The 19,030-nt window shown below is 37.6% G+C and overlaps 1 protein-coding gene across 1 annotated transcript in view; it reads left to right on the top strand.

Annotated features, from left to right (window-relative positions):
* mllt3 (MLLT3 super elongation complex subunit) overlaps positions 1 to 19,030 on the top strand; it is a gene marked incomplete at its 5' end in the record, with an annotated part of 29,448 nt that extends 10,418 nt beyond the window's left edge. The window contains 8 exons of the mRNA XM_016667059.1: positions 650 to 778; positions 6,334 to 6,897; positions 13,336 to 13,405; positions 13,956 to 14,094; positions 16,041 to 16,137; positions 16,247 to 16,315; positions 17,247 to 17,318; positions 18,302 to 19,030. Of these exons, the coding sequence (XP_016522545.1) occupies positions 650 to 778; positions 6,334 to 6,897; positions 13,336 to 13,405; positions 13,956 to 14,094; positions 16,041 to 16,137; positions 16,247 to 16,315; positions 17,247 to 17,318; positions 18,302 to 18,433 (1,272 nt within the window). The remainder of the gene's footprint in view (positions 1 to 649; positions 779 to 6,333; positions 6,898 to 13,335; positions 13,406 to 13,955; positions 14,095 to 16,040; positions 16,138 to 16,246; positions 16,316 to 17,246; positions 17,319 to 18,301) is intronic.

Raw genomic sequence — 19,030 nt, 5'->3', positions numbered from 1 at the left:
TATATATATATATATATATATATATATATGTAATTTCCACTGATTATCCTTTAGATGGATTTATTGAAATCATAGTTGTGTGTAGTGTTAAAAGGAATAACGGTCAAAACACACCGGACTTACTTTGGCTTCCTAGCCAAGGAAAAATCAGGTTGGATGATATATGCAACAATTAGAACAGGGCCTCGCTAACAATACCCTGCAACTGCATCTCCGACTGTCCAACCAATTTATACTCTGTAGATCTAGAAAAGGACAGCAGAGTATACATTGAATATGTATGAGTGCTTTCTGGTTGTTCTGTATGTTTAATTAATTTTTTGCAAGTTAAAAAGTGCTTTTTAACTTCTTTCTTTCACTCCCAACTTTTTCAGAGTTTAAGTAAAATCCTACCAAATGTTACATATGGAAAGTCGTAGTTTCTTTGAAATTACCTCCTAGCTTTTTGTTTTATTTTATATCTGTGTAGAACTTTGTGCAAACATAAAATTATGAGCAAAAAAATAAATTCAGGTATAATCAAGGCATTTACTCAAAGATTTACATATTTAAGTCAAATATTCAAATATTATCTGAACAGATAAATGAGGAGTGTCTCTCCAAGTCGTACTTCACAGCCAAAATATCCAGTTATATTTTCCTCTGGCAGGTGATGGTAATGCAGGAAGGATCAACCTTTCTGTTCAGCCAGCACCTCAAGCTGCCAGCACTTCCCAACAACTCACTGACGTCTTTGTCCTCCGATCCAAAGAGAAGCAAGAGCTTCCACACTTCAAAGGTGACTATTCCAGATGCACTACATCACTGAATGGTTTTTTCTAGTGCCGTCTGCCCTGATCACACAGTGCTCATATCGTTCCACCTTTAAAGTCTTTAAACTTCATGTATTTGGCCAGTATTAAGTATTTTCAAGCCACATATTATAATGTATACTATAGTATCTTCAGTTGTTATAAAAATGCTATACAAATCAAATATAAATAATAAACCAAGTCTACCAGAGCACCAGGTGTAAAAAACCCCTTTGTCATGGGATTTGTATAGGGTCACTCTACTCATCTCTTTAATATGAATAGCCAAGAGATGCTAAGTGCTGTTGCCACAGCTTATTGATGTCAGGCAGCCGAGGAGGGGAAGCAGGTTAACTGCAGTGCAGGAGTGCACTGAAGTTCTGAATGAGTTCTGCTAAGGGCCTCTGGGGTCCCCAGCCAATACACAAAATAAAAGGTCTAAGTGGTGGTTGGGCAGGGCTGTAACAGAACCCGTCGTCTAGACGACTTTAATGGGTTTACTGTGTTGGTGAAATATTGACAACAGGACTGGAGGTTAGACCCGAGGACAAATGGCCCCTGTCATTGGAACTACTGCATTTCTTCCTTTCTCCTCATTGCCTCTTTCTTCACTTTTAAAATCTAGCTGTTGAAAAGACTACCTCATCCCAATGAACAGCTCTGCTCAAAAGAAGTTGTGAGTTTGCTCTCACTGATAACTACTGAGGAGACCAGTTTGATTCTCTCTCAAGAATGGTGCTCTTTTCACAGATAGTAATGCCAAACGGCAGGGCGGCATGTATGTTTTCTCTTGTATAAAAGGCACAGGGTTAATCTTCTACTGACATGGCCACCAGGTTTTTGCTAGCTTTGTTCTTCAAATAGATTGAAGTCCTTTTAGTACAAAATAAGTCCTCCAGACAGTTGTTCTTTGGCTGTCGGTTTTGCTAGACATCTGGTTTAAACACTGAATGACAAAAAGCAGATGCTTTTTTCCCCTCAACATTCAACTATATTTAAAGCTCTTTTGTTGGAAACTCTGTATGATCACAGTTGTGGAAGCCCGTCCAAACATCAGCCCCTCTTTACGTTTGCCCACTGACCTAAGGAGGGATTTCCTACTTCCTTGTGTCTGAATGCTTTTGGGCTTTGGTTTTCTTTTTGGGCTTTCTGGGCTGAGTTAGGGTTATTTTGTAATTTTTCTTAGAAAGTTTTCATGTCATAAATTACATGCTTTTTTCCCAAAGGTTCTTAACGCCAAAATAACATGACACCAATATACAGTTATGATCAAAACTGATGACAGTTTAATGACAGACTTAGATTTAAAGTTGTTTTCTTTCAACCAAGAAGTTTGTCCAAGGGCTATAATTTTGAAAAAAGAAAAAAAAAAGTTAGCTTATCTATAATAATAATAATATCTAACACTTTGAGATTTCTTTGAAATATAAGGTGCGTTACAAATAAAATTTATTATTATTATTATTATTAACATTATTCATACCCTTCTCAATAATCAATGGCAAAATCTCAACTGCCATTAAAGCCGCTCAAATGCTTCTTATAAATTGTTGACATGCTTTTTGCATTTCTCCCCTGGAATCCTTAATTATTCAGCCATTGTGATGAGCTCTAATCTTTGAAATTAGATGGGCTCTTTGCCATCACCCCAATCTTTAGCTCCCACCAGCTGAAGATTGGTGGAAGCTAAGGACTGCGGCCCAACCACAGTCAGATCTTCAAAGCTTTAATAATATTAAACATATTATGTTTGTGTGCTAACTAGTTATTTTTATGCCATTTAGCTTTGAGTTTTGAGTAACTGAAATTTCCAGTGTTACCCAAGCTAAAGTTTTTCTGCAAATCTTGACAATTTTGATATCTTCTTTGTTCATAATCATGATGCTATTTACTTTGATTAGGTTGCCTATATAATTCACTGCAAAACACCTCCAATGTATTTTGGTCCCACCTCCATGCTTTCGGTGTGTGGATAGTGCTCTTCAAAATGTCCTTCTAAAGTTATCAAGCACCAATAAAGGCATAACAAATTAACCATATCATCCTAGACTTTGTGAAGCTAGGTGTCCAACTAGCTCACCAAACATGTTGATCCATTCGAATTGTGGGAAATGAAGGAATTTGTCTTGTGAAATGTAGGCAATCAGTACTGCATGGCTATGAAATCTCAATCACCCACAGACCATGTGCATGGAGTCAACACAGCTCACAGAATACAGTGAGTACACACAAAGGAACCAAAAGAATATATGTTTGTATACGCAAACCATGACTATCTGTTATTTTTGCTTGAAAGCCATACATTGTTTACCTTTCAGCTAGGTGCCCAGTAGAGATGTATTATATTTGTGACTGCACTGTGTACCATATTGGGTACAATATTTAAAGTGTTACTAACATGCTATGGAGTCATTCCTGCTCTTAAGACCCAGGTATGATGTATATTTTTAGTAGCTTAGGTGCTAAAGCGCATGGAGAGTGATTGAGACATTTGTAATTGTAAAAAAGGAAAGGTCTCAAGAAAATTTATGTAAATCAGAATCAATATTGTTTAATATTCAGCAAATATTTTTCTGATATGGTCCAAGGATTGTGTTAAGGATCATCCATGTCATGATGAGGATTTAACAGTAGCTTTTGAACATGCTTAAAGTGGAAGCACCATCTCAAAACATGCCCTGAAAATGGAAGCTTCCACATATAAAAGTAGATAAAAACCAAGGCTGTATAAAATGTCATGCTTAGCACTTTGATGGATCATTTCCACCATCACTTTCAGTTTGTAGCATTGATTCAACAAGATACCATCCATTAAGCCCAGGTTCCTGAAGACATACAGCCATACTGTATTCAGTATTGAAAAACAAACAAATACCTAAAGACCTTAAAGATGTGCTATTGGAGCACTTGAAGGCACTGCAAGGCATCAAATACACAACAGAACCCAATAGAACATTATGCTAAACAGTAAGATCTACTCCACACAAAGCTGGATGTCTGGGAAAGCAATTTTTTATGCATTTTGGCCTTTCATCCACACAAAAGCTCAGTTTACTATCACTAAAAATTAATAATTTATAAAACCAAAATGGAGATTTGAAAAACAATAGTATTTGTGGGTTTTTTTGTGTGTACATTGGAAAACAGAGATTTAGGGACACACACAAAACAGCCTGTAACAAATAATGCATCAATATATCCACATACATGCTTTGATATGATTCTAATCAACATAAGTTTATATTCTAATATTCTTTTACTTAAAAGTAGTTCAACTTCTGTAACTGCCTCCTGGTGCCATGTTTATTTGGAAGCAGGAAATCATGGTTGTTTTGAAGCAAACTGATTCATAGACATGAATACGTAGATGCCTTATGGAGCGGGTCAGCCCGTTGCTGCGATACGTCACAGCGTCCGCCATATTGAATGTGGCCTATGTGCCGTAAGCTAATACAAGTAAATGGACCGAACTTCAGAAAGTGCTGTTCTACAAAGTATTTTAAGTTAATACCTGTCATTGACACATTTTTTCACACACACTAATGTATTTGGTAATCAGTAAGCACTAAAGACAGAGTTTCTAACTTTTGATGTGATTATTTAATTGTTTTGGGGGATTTCTGAATAAAGAGCACCATGTTTTTATTGGCTAGAAATGATTCTGATAGTTTTTATATTGCCATTGATGAACAAACACACACTTTTACAGTGTTTTATTAAAGAACATATTTACATCATTCCATAACATTTAACATTTCAAGACAAGAAAAAAAATATTTTCTTGTATTTATTTTGTATATATATTATTGATAAATGACTTGATTTATCAAAGTCATTGTCATTTGACAATGACTTTGTCATTGTCATTTGACAATGACTTGGGTGCAAAAGCACATGGAGAGTGATTGAGACACTCAATCACTCAAGTCATTTGACAATGACTTTGATAAATCAGTCATTGTCAAACATTAAACTACATATTTTTCTTACTTTTTTTGGAAAAATTTTTTTAGAGTATGCCAACTCTACTATTGACAGCAAAGAGTGAAAATTATTCTAACAGAGTAAATTATTTTTATTTCATTACATAAGCTTTATTAATACACTAATACTTCAGATCGAGATATTTAAAAATACATAAAAAGTTAAAGAATAAAACACATTTATTTATTATACTGGGAACACTGACCACAGGCAGGGCTTCAGTCTGCTGGTCAGACTGGGAGAAGTCCAGAGACATCCTGGTACACAGGCTAAAGGCAAGGATAAAAGAGAAATTATCCAAAAGTGTTATAGAAAATATATATTTTTCCTTCACATTCAGAAAAAAGACATTTTCAGCATGTTGGGCTCTGACTTGTAGCATCTTTATAGCTAAATACCGGCATTGTGAAGCTGAGCTGTAAAACAGAGATTGAAGAACAGTAGCTCCGGCACTGATCCTGACTGACCTTTCCTCACAAAATCATCTAGTCTTTAATGCACTTCTCCTCTAACAGCGGTTTCTCATCAGCCCTCTCTCATTAGAAAACACAGCATGAAAACGTTAGCTACGCTAACAATCAGTGGTTACTTCGGGTCAATTTAGCTACAGAGGAACTATTTCTCGGTTGTTTAGAAGCTAGTTTCTGGCTGCAAAGTCAAGTAATTCTGTTCTTTCATCCTCAGCTGTGAAAGGTAATGTCGATGAATATAGTTTGTATTGTAAAACGATTGAAATAAGTCCACACAGCACAGGACTTAAGGAGCTCCGTTCGCTCTGCTGCCACATACAAGATGGCGGTGACGTAATGTAGGACTCAGCGCTCAATGAGGCGTCTTCATGTCTATGATCTGATTGGCTGACACAGGTTTTAGCTTTACGCTACACTGCCGCCTATAGGTTTGTCATGTCTAAAACAGTGCTTTTTGTGAGGATACAAATTTCATGTCTGAAACTGATCTTGTATTATTCCTTTTGTACAATATAGCGGAGATAATTGATTTTTATGAAGATCCGACTACATATACAAGGCCTAAAGATGATTTAAGATTTGATTGAGCTGCATAAATACTTCTGAACAAAAAATAAGAAGCAAGCCAAACCAGATATACGTGCCCAGGAATTTTTGTTTTTGGTATAGTACTGAATAATCAAAGGTGTCAGAGATAATTTAAATCTGGTTCACTTAAGTGCAGATTCTTTTGAGTAAGTCATTTAGGACTCTTACTCAACAAAAACCAGATTAAAATTTGTCCAAGATGTTTGTCATCTGAATTATAGTGTGTCACAACCCTTTTAAGAACTTTAGCCATAACAGGAAATTCAGAGATGGGTAGCCTTGCTAAGAACTGATTAGTTTAAAATGTTTGCTTTTTTAAATGAAAGTAGATGGTAAACATTTCTGTAACCTGATCCAAATACAGTGAACAGTTTACTGAGCAGAAAAATTTAGGAGATTCCCAGAAACCAAATTTGCACCAAGAAGCAGCTTAGTTTCTTTATTTCCCTTCAAGTTTATTGAATATGTTTTTGTTTTGTTTTGTTTTTTTTTATCTGTAGGATTGCTTCAAAGGAGGTAAAACTGACCTACTCACAACAGCCACAACCACTAGCACAAACAGCAGCAACTTTTCCAAACTCCACAAACCCTCCAAGGACCACAAAGACAAGCCTTTAAGAAACTTGAAAGAGCCCAAAAGTGCCTTTAGAGACTCTGGCTGGGAATCCTCAAAAGTCCCCAAAGAATCTTCAAGGAAACCCAAAGAGAATCAGCCACTGAGAGATAGCAATCCTAAGATGGGTTTTAAGGAACCCAAGTCTTTGTCCAAGGAGCATCGAAGTGAGTCAGTGACCCATGGATTAGGCTTAAACAAGCGCCTCTCTGTGTTGGACAGTGATGATCTTATGACCAAAAAACGCAGAAAGGGGTATCTGGAATCATCAGTAAAGCAAACATTAGGTTCAGACTCTCATTATTCCGACAAGAAAAAATCGCAGATGGCAACAACTAAACTACGCCCAGAACTGGATGAAGCAGAGCGCAAGAAAGTGTCCAGGCTTCCACCGTTCCAGGAGTTGGTGGACCCCAACGACTCTGATATGGAAGATCAGACAAAGTCAGATGTAAGTTGAGCACATTACTTCTCCACTCTTAAGAGTTTTAAGAAGCAAATTAGTAAATGTTACTGGTGTGTCTTGTGGGAAACACTTCCAGTGAAACTTCAGAAGGGGGAAATGTTGGTGGCTAGTCCTTCCTTGGTGTGGAGTACAATAAAATCAAAGAACCAGCAGGAAGAGAGTCTTAATGGTGGTCTGGCAAGCTGTTGGGGGCTGGGTGAAGGGGTGGACACCTAATAAACTGAGGTAGGAGTTCAGCTGTATGTGTGGCCAACAGGAAATGATCAAAGTTGTGAAGAATAGTTATAAGATGCATTTTGCAGTTGCCTTTATGACCAAAACAGCATCATTTCACCCCACCAATACTTAAAATATAGGAAAACTGCTTATTTTTGTACCGTTCCTCTGCACTTACAGGAAAGAAAAACTTCCTGTAAGTGCCACTGCAGGGAAAAACTTCCCTGTAGTGGCTCTTTTCATTAGTAAAGACATTTGACTGGGTTGCCTGGTCCACACACATTTGGTGGAGAACCTCCCCATAAAGAAAGGCGGTAATAAAGCCAAATAGCAGACAGGAAAAATTTATGGTTTTACACCTGAGGAGAAAAAAAAAGAGATACTGTCATGAATGCCAAAGAGTTTGACTTTAATCTTTGTGAGAGAGGGAAAAGGGTTAGTATGTGTAGTGAAAGTCTGAATCCCACTGCTTTGAATAGTTTTCTTTACTGCATTGCTGTTTTTATTTCTATTTTTAAAAGTTTGTGTAAAAGGGGCAGAGGACTGTTTCTTTTGTGCATGTTCTGTGGAGAAGCAGTTTACTCTGGCAGGGGTGTTATTAACAAGTATGATCCGAACCAGTGTTTCTTTGTCTGTGCTGTATGGACAAAGACTTTAAACTTTTATCATACAGGGAATGAGGATGGTAAAGGTTGTAAAAGGGGATGTATGGTGACAAATGCCAGGTGTTTGATTCTCCCCAAGCTACCAACCCCGTGGCTGAGCACCAGGCCAACAGACCACTGCTCTCATTTACTTGTGTGAGCAGTGTGCTTGAAAAATCACAGGAGAGGAAATGTGGAGTTGGTGATAATGACAAGCTAAAGCAGAGTGTTTTGCATGAAAATCATGTTTAGAGCACCCTGCATGTGGGAGTGGACTGGGTGATATCGCCTACAGTTTGCATAAAACAGAGTGGAGGAGTCAAAGAGGTTTACATCCTGGGTGAACTGGTGTTTGATGGCTTTTGTAGACTCTGTGCCTGTTATTGATGCACCCACTGGACCATCTATCTGGTCTGTCAAGAGTCATTCTTGTCTCATCCATAAAACCTTTGAAAAATCTGCCTTCAGATATTTCTCTGCCCAGTCTTTAGGCTTCAGCTGAAATCTGGTTCAATGGTGGCTGAGTCTCAGCCTTCCTGACCTTGGCCATGTCTCTGAGCTCTGAATATTTGGTACTTCTAGGTACTACAGGGAGGTAGTTGTTATGGAATATGACAAAACTGGAAAGTACAGACTTCCTGGTGGCTTCACGTATGATTTTTCTTAAATCCTTGGCAGTTAATTTGCATCTTTTTTTCTCAACATGTTTACTGAACCCTGTTGACTATTTGCTAGGAAATATTAGATAGTTCTGTGATCACACCCCAATATTTTTGCAGTTTCATGAGTTCTGCATCCCTCTGGGAGACTTTTGGTCATTTTTGATGTTTCAGAGTCATTTAAATCTCTTTTTGGCATACCTGTCAACTTGTCAAGTCTCCCTTTTTGGCTGGGAAACCACCGTATTTTACCCCTGTAAATTATTAGTTTTTACCATAAATTTCTGTATTATAGTAATTGTATTGCCAGACCCCTCACCTCCTGCCCCTCTGATGGTAGCAGCAAACTGCTACAAATTTCCCCTACTCTCCAATCCAAAACCCATTTTCCCTAAAGAAAAGAATCTGCCTAATAATTATGTACACCTTGATTTAAGGTGTTGACATCCATAGGCCACAAGCACCTTATTAAATAGATACACATCACTTGTTGTGAGTAAATCCATTAAGCAATCAAGTTTATCCACCTTGAAATGAGAAAATATGCCTAAAAGTGATAAAATAGTCAATATACTCCCTTGCCTAATAAGTGTGCACACTGTGTAAATTACATATATACACAGTGTGAAATATTTCAAGCCTTTTTTTCTTGTCACTTTGCAAAATAATTTTTTCTTGTCACTATGCAGATAATGAAAACACAAAATTCAGTGTTTCAGAAAATTTTAATATTGTAAAAAATTCAAATACATGGAAAGTTGAGTGGAAGGAAAAAGCAACCCATTCCTTGTGACACTTCCTTTATTCCTTAAAAGAATTTCTCAACCTCCGATGCTAGTGCACCTTTTCTTACCACACTTTCCTTCCACACAACTTTCTGTTCATTTGCCTTTTTATAATATTCAAATTTTCTGAGATGCTTAATTTTGGTTTTTCATTCTCTGTATCCAGTAATCATCAAAATTACAAGCAATGAAGGCTTAAAATATTTCACTCCGTAAAAAATATATATGATGAGTTTCTGTGTTCTGAGGTGAATGACGAAATATATTGACCTTTTTCCCTATTTTTTTTTATATATGCATATGACACAATTGCATTTCTTTTTAAATATCCAACTTGTTGCTGTCACTGAGGGAAGAGGCCTGATTCATCTCAGCAGACTGATATTGAACTTTAATGGGCTGGAGTGGAGCAGGACAAAAGCCCTAAAAAGGAGTGGTACTGAGATTTATGGCACATTGAAGAAGCTATCCCATAAACCAACAGACCAGCTGTGTGTTGTTTGTTGTCAGGAGGTAATGACCACTGAAGTCTTTTATCCTCACTGTGCTCTTTTTCTTTCATGTTTCTGCTGGAGGTCACTGTTCGCTTTGTCTTCTTGGACAACTGTGGTTTATGCTGACACTCCCACATGAATTAGAGTTTGCACACTTGGATCCAAATCTATTTGAAAAATTGGAAGCTTGATACTACTTCAGTACGGTTGACTTTTAAAAAATAAGTATATAGCTTTTATAGTGATTGCTGTAATTTATGTACTTGACTCCAGATTAGTGCTGTATTAGCTTTGTCCTCTTGTTGTTATTGTTCCTTTTTCCTTTTTTGTATGAATAATCAAAATGCCTAATAAACATAGTATTAAAAATAAGTATAACAAATAGCATGGTATTTACACAAAAAGTTTTAACAAAGATGTATGACATGATCTAAATGTCTCAATTTAACTCAATAGAAATAGAAAGTTCCTGATTTGTCCTGAGAAAAAAATGGCCACATAGTTCGAATGTTTGTGATTTTTAATGTGGGGTCCGGACCCCCCAATCTTGGAAAAGTCTAAAATCCCCCCAAAGAAATCATGAATGAAACCCTTGTATTTAAACAATATCAGTTTATAAAAGGCAATAGAAACAAAGAATGAAGTAAATCTGCCATTCATCTAAGAAAAAAATAAGAATTAATTTTTAGGTCCCCCCCCACTATTGTTAGATCAATGGTTCAGTCCAAAGTGTAGGAGGAGCAACAGCAGAGCTGAACTACACAGACTCCATTAGAGCTTGTGAAGGTGAAGTGAACCTGTCAGCTGTGGGTCTGCAGCACTAACAAAAAACCCTCCAGTAAGTAAATATTTAAAGCAAAAGACATGTAACACGTTTTATTTACTTTCGCTGGTCAATAGAGTGAAACGCATTAACAATAAAAATCAGTCCACAGTTCGTTATTTCATTACTTTGGCTGAATCATGATAAACTGCCACCTTATGGCTTAGAAATCAAAACTAGCAAAACTGCTACATTGCTTTCATAGACTTAGCTCGTTTTTCTTTTCTAAGGTAGCCAGTATTTAAATTATATTTAGCTCTCTAACTCTTACTTTAATAAAAAGAGTTTGAAATGGGAGAGAGCAACTGAGCATTACCACTAGCCAACAGCTCTGTATGGGAGCCGAGAGCAGAGAAACTGTTGCATCTGACAGTAAAAAAAAAAAAAAGTATGCCTTTATATCTTACCGTCTTCAACGTAGACACTTTAAAACCACAATATAAAATCTGAATATTTTTCTAGAAAACTGGTGCTGACCTTTAAGTTTAAGTTATGATACTTCCCAAATGTTCAGTTCCTACATATTTATAGGTTTTAACATGAAAAATAAATAAATAAATAAAAGTTTAAAGTAACTTAAGTTATAATTTAAATAACACATGACTTGTATTGAGAACCACTGCAATAAATCAATATTTATGAGGAATTTTATTAAGCAGAGTTACTTATTAAAACTTGTTTTTATTTAGACCCTTAAGTTTTTGTAAAGGTGTAGCAGACACTAGAGTTGTGACACTGAACCAAACTCATATCTAAGCAACATTTGAATCTTAGTTTGACTTATATGGGTCTCAACAGGTTGTTTACTGAGAAAAGCACTTTTGTTATTCATTGCTACTTACTAGTCATTTTTGATGGTGCAGCTCATCACACACACAAGAAAATTTAAACCACATTTTACTGTAACTTTGCTGACCCCAAACCCCCCAAAAAATTGCTCTTAAAAAATTTCCCTGTTTATGGTCCCCCACCCATTAATGAGATGGGATTTACGCCCTTGGTGATGGCATTCTGTCAGACACAGAGAGGAGGGACGACAATATAGAGACAGAAGCAACATGTCACTGTTACTATTGGAAGATAAGTAGCAACTGGGTAATTAGTGTGTTTAATATTAGTATAGACCAGTTTTAAAGGAAGGTGTTCCTTCTCGTATAAAATCAAGTTAACTTGATGGAGAAGGGTTGTTTCTCACTCCCTCATATAATGGAAGGTCTACGAGTCAGAGAGGCATTGAGTATTACATAAAATTGACTTCTTTAGTGTTGTATCATGTTATAATGTTATTCCCTCATCAAAAACATATCACAAACTCATCGCTTTCATCAGGGGTTTCCCCCAGGCTTTAAAAATGGCAGTTATCAAACCACTGATTAAAAAAAACCAATCTAGACAAATCACTCCTCCAAAATTACTGGCCAGTCTCCAACATTCCATTCATCAGGAAAATTATTGAAAATGCAGTGTTTTAACAGTTAAATGGCTTCCTTATGATAACCAACCGCTTTGATGTCCTTCAGTCTGGTTTCTGTGCTCACCACAGTACTGTGACTGCCCTTGTCAAAGTGTTTAAGAGCATTCATATAAAGATAAACTGTGGAAGAATCACAGTGCTGATTCTGTTGGACCTCAGCGCAGCATTTAACAATATTCACCATGACATATTATTGAAAGGACTGAAGAGTTGGGTTGGACTCTCTGGTCCAGTACTCAGCTGGTTCAAATCTTGCATACAGAGATTTCTTTATTGCAATAGGAAACTTCTCATCGAAGCACACAGAAATCACATGTGGGGTACCCCAAGGTTCAATCCTAGGAGCCCTCCTATTCCTCCCATTAGCTCAGGCTATAAGAGGAGCTAAGATTAGCTACCTTAACTATGCAGATGACATACATCTCTACATTACTATGTCACCACTTGACTCCGAACCCATCACTGAACAGATGCTTAGAACAGATAAACGTCTGGATGCGCCAAAACTTTCTCCAGCTAAACTGAAACAAATCTGAAGTTATTATTTTTGGACCTAAAGAGGAACGATATATAGTCCATGCATAGCTTCAGTTACTACAGTTGACAACTAGTGATCCGACCTGAAATCTGGGTGTAATAGTGAACTCTGACCTGAACATTCAGAGTCACATAAAGACAGTTACAAAGTCAGCCTTCTATTACCTGAATAATATTTCCAGGATTAGAGGACTAATCAAAGACAACAGTGTCTTTTCAGGTTTGACTAAAAAAAAAATCAACCCTCCAGCTGCTGCTTGATCCAGAACATTGCTGGAAAATGTTATTCATGCATCACGCTTCCAGATTGGATTATGATGCATTATTCTAAATAAAACATTATTTAACTGCCTGCAGGTTGTACAAAAATGCACCTTCCAGATTTCTGGCTAATCACCAAAAGTTGTCACACCACTCCTTATTCACTCTACAGCAAATCATAGTTCTTACTTATGGGGTTCTTAATAGTCACCAGCAGAGATCTCAGAATTTGAAATCAAGTCTGATTCCGAGATGTTGAACATCCGTTACACTGTACGGCTGTTGTGGATGACGTGTTTTCAGTGATGCATCAAAAAGCAGGACTATTGTTTTCCATATGGCTATTATAATGTCGTTTCTCAAAAAGACTAGTTTTTCATTGTTTGTAGTTAACCAGTCAATGAGAAGAAATCTCCCAATGTAAAAGTTGCAACTAGAGTCAGCAGATGTGTTGGTGGGTGGTGGTAACAATTTTCTGAACAAACCATGTATATTTTCTCTACGAGGTTTCTTTGTGTTCTTTTTCTCAGTCTGAACAGCCCAGTCCAGCCAGTTCCAGCTCCAGTTCAGGCTTTGCTCCCTCACACCACAAACGTCAAGGTAGTACACCTGAATTACTCCCCTCTAGCTGCTGTTTACAGGAGTTTACACACAAACAATATCTGCAGTTCAGTCCATTCTATTTACAAGGTGCCAGTTCACAAAAAATCTGCAACTGAAACTCTGCAGATTGCAGTAAGCCAACCTTCAATGATTAAAGCAACGTTAGGGGAGAAAAGGAAACCAAAACTTCTTTTGAATAATGTTGGAAACAGAGAACATCAGACAGGAAACAACTGAGAGTGGTGGGCTTGACATCACTCTGAACTACAGAAAACCAAGGAGTTCATTGGTGGGGAAAAAAGAGATCCAGATTTTCCAAGAATAAAATTTTAATGAACAGAAAATTTGATCAAATTCATGTGTCACCCAGCCCTGCAGCATAACAAGCCCTGTCTAAACAGGACAGAGGGTAGGTGCCAGAAAATGGCCAATTTCAATAGGAACCAGCACCACATCCAACATCCTACTTTTATTACTGTACTTCATTTCTCTCTTTCAATGATTTCATAAATGAAAAGTTGTGTGTGTTATTGTATTTGACATGCAGTGCTTGGGCCGCTGCAGTCAGTGGTGCAAGATCTGCAGTCAGACGACAACGATGACGATTCAGAAGAACTTGAAGATCACAACATGGACTCTGATGCAGAACGACCAACACAAACACGTCTCACACACCACCAACACAGGTTAGTGACCAGTAGGCAGAGCAGAGTATCATCAGATCTTGCAAAATAATCCATATTTAGGTATAATAATAATTATAATAAAAAAATTAAAACATTTTTTTAAATACAATATAATATATTGTATAATAATACAATACAATAAATTTGAAACGGCCAAAGTGATTTTCATCTCCCTAAACTGGTGCATATCTTCCTACAGCAGCTACCCACTATATTCATAATTTGGAGGTATTTTGCCTATGAGGCAAACAAACAAGAAAAACCCTGAAAAACTGATGAGTCTGCTCCAGTTCCAACAGCAAGGTGTGTTTTCCAGGTGCACAGTTGGTATAGAGTCTGTTGCATTGCAATGTTCCGTTCTACTGCGGATACCAACTAAGACAGAAAATGTCCATTAACAAACAGCTCCTCATCTTGCTAAATAGTGAAACCACTAAAGATGCTTTCCCACTGACAAGTCATGCACTAACCAGTCAATGTGCAGTTTGGTTCTATCCCAGGTAGTGAGCTTCTCCATTACATGCTGTTCCTCACTATTGTGTGCGGTCCATGAGAGCATAGCAGCTGTGATCAACTCTCCTGATGTTTGCATCAACACTCAGCAATGCAAAACCTCCAGGTTCTGGTTCTGATGGACTCAAATAAACCTAGATATTTTATTTTGTCTTATAGAAATTCATTGCTCAAACATAATAACAAAGACTCAGATCAGCTGATTATTCCGTTACACATAAAAATATAATTACATTCTGGCACTTTATTGTTTTAAATGTGTAACCTTTTGGATTTAGGTACAAAATATGTAAACCAGTAGCCACTCATGAACTTTATTTTATTCAAAGGAAAAGTAAAATTCACATAACTACATAGTATTAGGTTGAGATGTGTGCCACTAAACTGGTACTCAGACAGAAATCTGACTACAGCTTCACCGTTTCTCTCTTCTTTATTGCTGTTCATTCTTCAGAGCGATGAACTACTAGCAGCGCTACTAAATCACGGTCATTCCACTCCAAAACGTAGCATGTGTTCCTGCCGCTGCTCCTGATTAAACTCATAATTATACTTCTCTGTACTGAGCAGGTCTCTGATGGCAAACAGCATGTTTGTGGCCCACAGCTAAACTGTAATGTTGTTTGGAGTTTTGAGAGATAATCACAAGTCAGTCAACGACTGCGGTCAGCTGTCAATCCAATCACTTTGGTGCAGTATTCAGCTCGGTACAGCTGGTACTACTGTTGAAGTAGGTACAAAAATCTGAGTACAGCCAGGCAGAGCCGTGCCAGATCTGCTAATGGAAAAAGAATCTGGACTGGGACCAAACCAGTTAGAAGCGATCTAGTGGAAAAGCATCTTACGGCTATTCTCGCACAGCAAGTCCTGATGCTCAATTCCATTTTTTTCCACTGAAATCCAATGTTTTTTTGGTGCTCATGCATACTACTGAATGATGTAACCTTAATCACATTTCTGCGTGAACGGTTTACGACACCAAAGCAACCCTCATGAGCATAAGAAGAATGCAGACGTCACACAACAGCGCTCTGTTTATGGCAGTATTAATGGACGATGCCGTCTGTGAATGGATTTTAAAGTTATTGAGCAATGAGAGCCGACAGTCTTGCCACAAGATCATAACAAGACAAAGGAAGCTGATAAAAAGAAACAACTGTGACTTCATTATTATAAATTTCATCTATTATTTATTCCCATATTTACTGCATCTGGCTTCTTCTGGTGTAGAAATATGATGCTTGTCTCACGTCAGTGATATAAAGGAGCTTTTGAATGGAAAAAAAGATTAATTGCATACAAAATTTTTACATGTTAAAATGTATGTAATTAATGAATCAAAATTAATGCGTTAAAGTCCAGGCCCTAATATAAATGTTTTTTTTCCTTTGTTATGAGGACACAACTAACCCTGAGGACTTTGTTGTCCTCAGGGTTAGTTTAAGTGATGGCAGTGAGACTGATGGCTCCTCTCCCTCATCCCCCACCCACAAAGAGGCCCCAGCTTTGATAAAAAGCACCAATAACCAGGTAGAATATTAAAGCGCTCTACAGCTATGTATTCCATAAATTACCTGACGTGAGAACCAAGCAGTCAACTGTATGCTGTTGTAAACAGTGTGACTATGTTCTTTTCCAGATTCTAGAGGTGAGGAGCCCCATCAGACAGAGCAAGCAAGACAAGAATGAAAACCTAGACTGTGACAAGGTAAACCCACTGGGTCAACATTCAAATGAAGAGTACTGTATACACAGATAGCAAGGAACGGTAATTCAGTGTTGAATTATGGTCAAAAAGGTAGATTTTTGATTGAGGTCGATGATTGATGGTGGATCAGCCATAAAAAAATCATCTAATTCTAGTCAAGTAACCAATGTTGAAAATATGTAATTGAATCAATGTTGTGTTGTGGTTGAAATCTAATGATTGAAATGCCAACGTCTGATCAATGCCAAACATCGATTTGACATTGATGCCGGTCAATGTCGAATCAATGTTTGTCACAATGTTTGTCACTTCTCCTCCCTTTCCCACCTTCCCTCCTACTTTCTAAGTAATTTTTTAAGTTGTGTACACACATTTTTGGAAATATAGTAATTTGAGATAATTGTGAATGCCATAATACGCATTGTCTGCCAAAACATTGTGTGTTGAACACCAGTGAATAAACTTTTAATGGTATGTTATGATGTAGACCTATCAGACCAAAAAATGTACATGAATCAATATTGATTCCTTAACTTTCAGTATAAAATCAACACAAGTGTGCATGTAGATCCACATTCACATGATGTTTGAATCAACATTGCTAACTATATCAATGACACTAGTCAGTTATGGTTGAAACCCTAACGCTGATTCAACTTATAAATCACCGAACACTTTAAATATTGATTCAATGTCAGGCTTCAACGTTGATTCAGTGTTTCTGCTTTTTGTTGTTTCAATGTGGATTCACTCATGTTTTTCTATCTGGGAAGTTACTGTAAAGAGTGCTGTAAAAGTGCACACAGCTCCCATTTTCTATACAAAAACAACTTCTCAAAAATGACCCTTTTATCCTTTGTTTTGGGATTTCTTTGCCTTGGTATGTAAACTGATTGCCGTGAAGCTAACTGCACGTGGCTGTGTTTTCCAGGCTTACCTGGATGAGTTGGTAGAGCTGCACAAAAGACTGATGACACTAAGGGAAGGCCATATACTGCAGCAGGTGAGCTTTATTTGTCAATATGTCATTTTGACTCAAGCACTGATGCATAATAAACACTTCTACATCCTGGGCTCCAAAAATGTTGACCAGAGCAGTTATATGGGAGACAAAACGGTCCCTCACAGTAAAATCCTTACTTTGATCAACTGAAGTCAGAAAATGAAACTGACTTTTTTCAGATATGTATTTCTGCATGTTTGTGATTCTGACTTAATCTAAAGAAATCACCAAATTTAGTTAATCAGAACATAACATTATTACTTCTGAGTGATGAAGGACTTGAACATTCTGGATGAGTTGTCTGCACTCGGTCATGAATTAATGCATCAATGTGGCGTAGCTTTCTGAGCGAATCAACCAAGATAAGCGAATGTAAACATCTGAGGTTAATGTTTGCTGTTTGTCAATATGTTGACAAACAGTTGACAATTTTACTAATTCTTCAAATGTGCATTAGCCATTAAAACCTTTTTGTGGAATTAAGAAAAGTATTTCAAATTTTGCCATTTCCATCAACCTTCCCTAATGCAATATTTGAAATTGTGCTTTAAAAATTGTAGAGGCAGAGGTTGATGACTTTGTGTCAGACCATTGGGAATGATTTTTCGGACGGTTCAGGCCTTAAGTTGACAGAAAACCTGTCAATCATCCTTTTCATTTTCTCTACCCATCTGCGCTACTACCAGTCTGTCTATCTGAGCAGGCTGGTCTTCTTGCCTCTTGACTGCAGCTGACAACGCAGACATGTACACGAATATCAGGACCACAGCCAATCAGAGTTTTCACTGTCTCCAATCGGTTTCAAGTACAATATGGGTCCAAGGTTTCGCTTGTTCAAATGAGAAAAGGAAAACTTTAAGTCTCTGAGACTCTTTCTCTCCTTCTTGTAAAAGAAGTAAACATTTATTCTGCTGTCTCCGTTCAGAAAGCTGTTGAAGTTTCAGTGTTGGTAAAAACATTCTGCTGTTTCTTGTGGTTTCCAGATCGTAAACCTGATTGAGGAGACGGGGCATTTCCACATCACAAATACTACTTTTGATTTTGACCTTTGCTCCCTGGACAGAAGTACGGTTCGGAAGCTGCAGAGTTACCTGGAGACCTCGGGATTGTCCTGAGGCTCTGAGTGGCTGGGCTTTAGACTCTCTGTTTCTGTTTTGACTTTTCCTGAATAGAATCAAGGTTGGTTGTTGCACTGCATCCAGTCTGCTGGAGCCCTGAATCCAGCAGGTCGTCCTGCAAGTGGAAAGCAGCGGGAGGCGCTGTGGGGGCAGAGCCTGTCCAACAGGAGATCACCTGTAAGGCCTTGTAGCTTCAACTGATAGCAGCATGGTGGCTGGTTTCTCTTAATGAATGTGCATATTGATACATGTATGTTTCTTGATTTGTTCATTGTGACAAACACATGATCAGCATTGCCTTACAACATGATGTCTTATTTATTGAATTTATTTTGGAAGCGTATGTGTGTGTAGGTGTGTGTGTGCATGTGTGTGCGTTTGTCTAGGTGTGTGCGTGTGTATGTGTATATGTGCGTGCACGCGTGCGTGTGTGTGTATAAAATGGTTCTGGCAGAATGAGACAGTGGAAGCACTTCACACTTCACAAAGAGCAGATCTTCCAACCTGTGAGATTTGATCATCATTCTGAATTAAAAGATCTTTAACTGGAGATTTAAGACAGCCCTGATCCACTGGGTATAGAATTCACAAATT

Source organism: Poecilia formosa, unplaced genomic scaffold, assembly GCF_000485575.1.
Source record: "Poecilia formosa unplaced genomic scaffold, Poecilia_formosa-5.1.2 Scaffold887, whole genome shotgun sequence".
Lineage (NCBI taxonomy): Eukaryota > Metazoa > Chordata > Actinopteri > Cyprinodontiformes > Poeciliidae > Poecilia > Poecilia formosa.
This window is presented reverse-complemented; position numbering and strand designations above follow the sequence as displayed.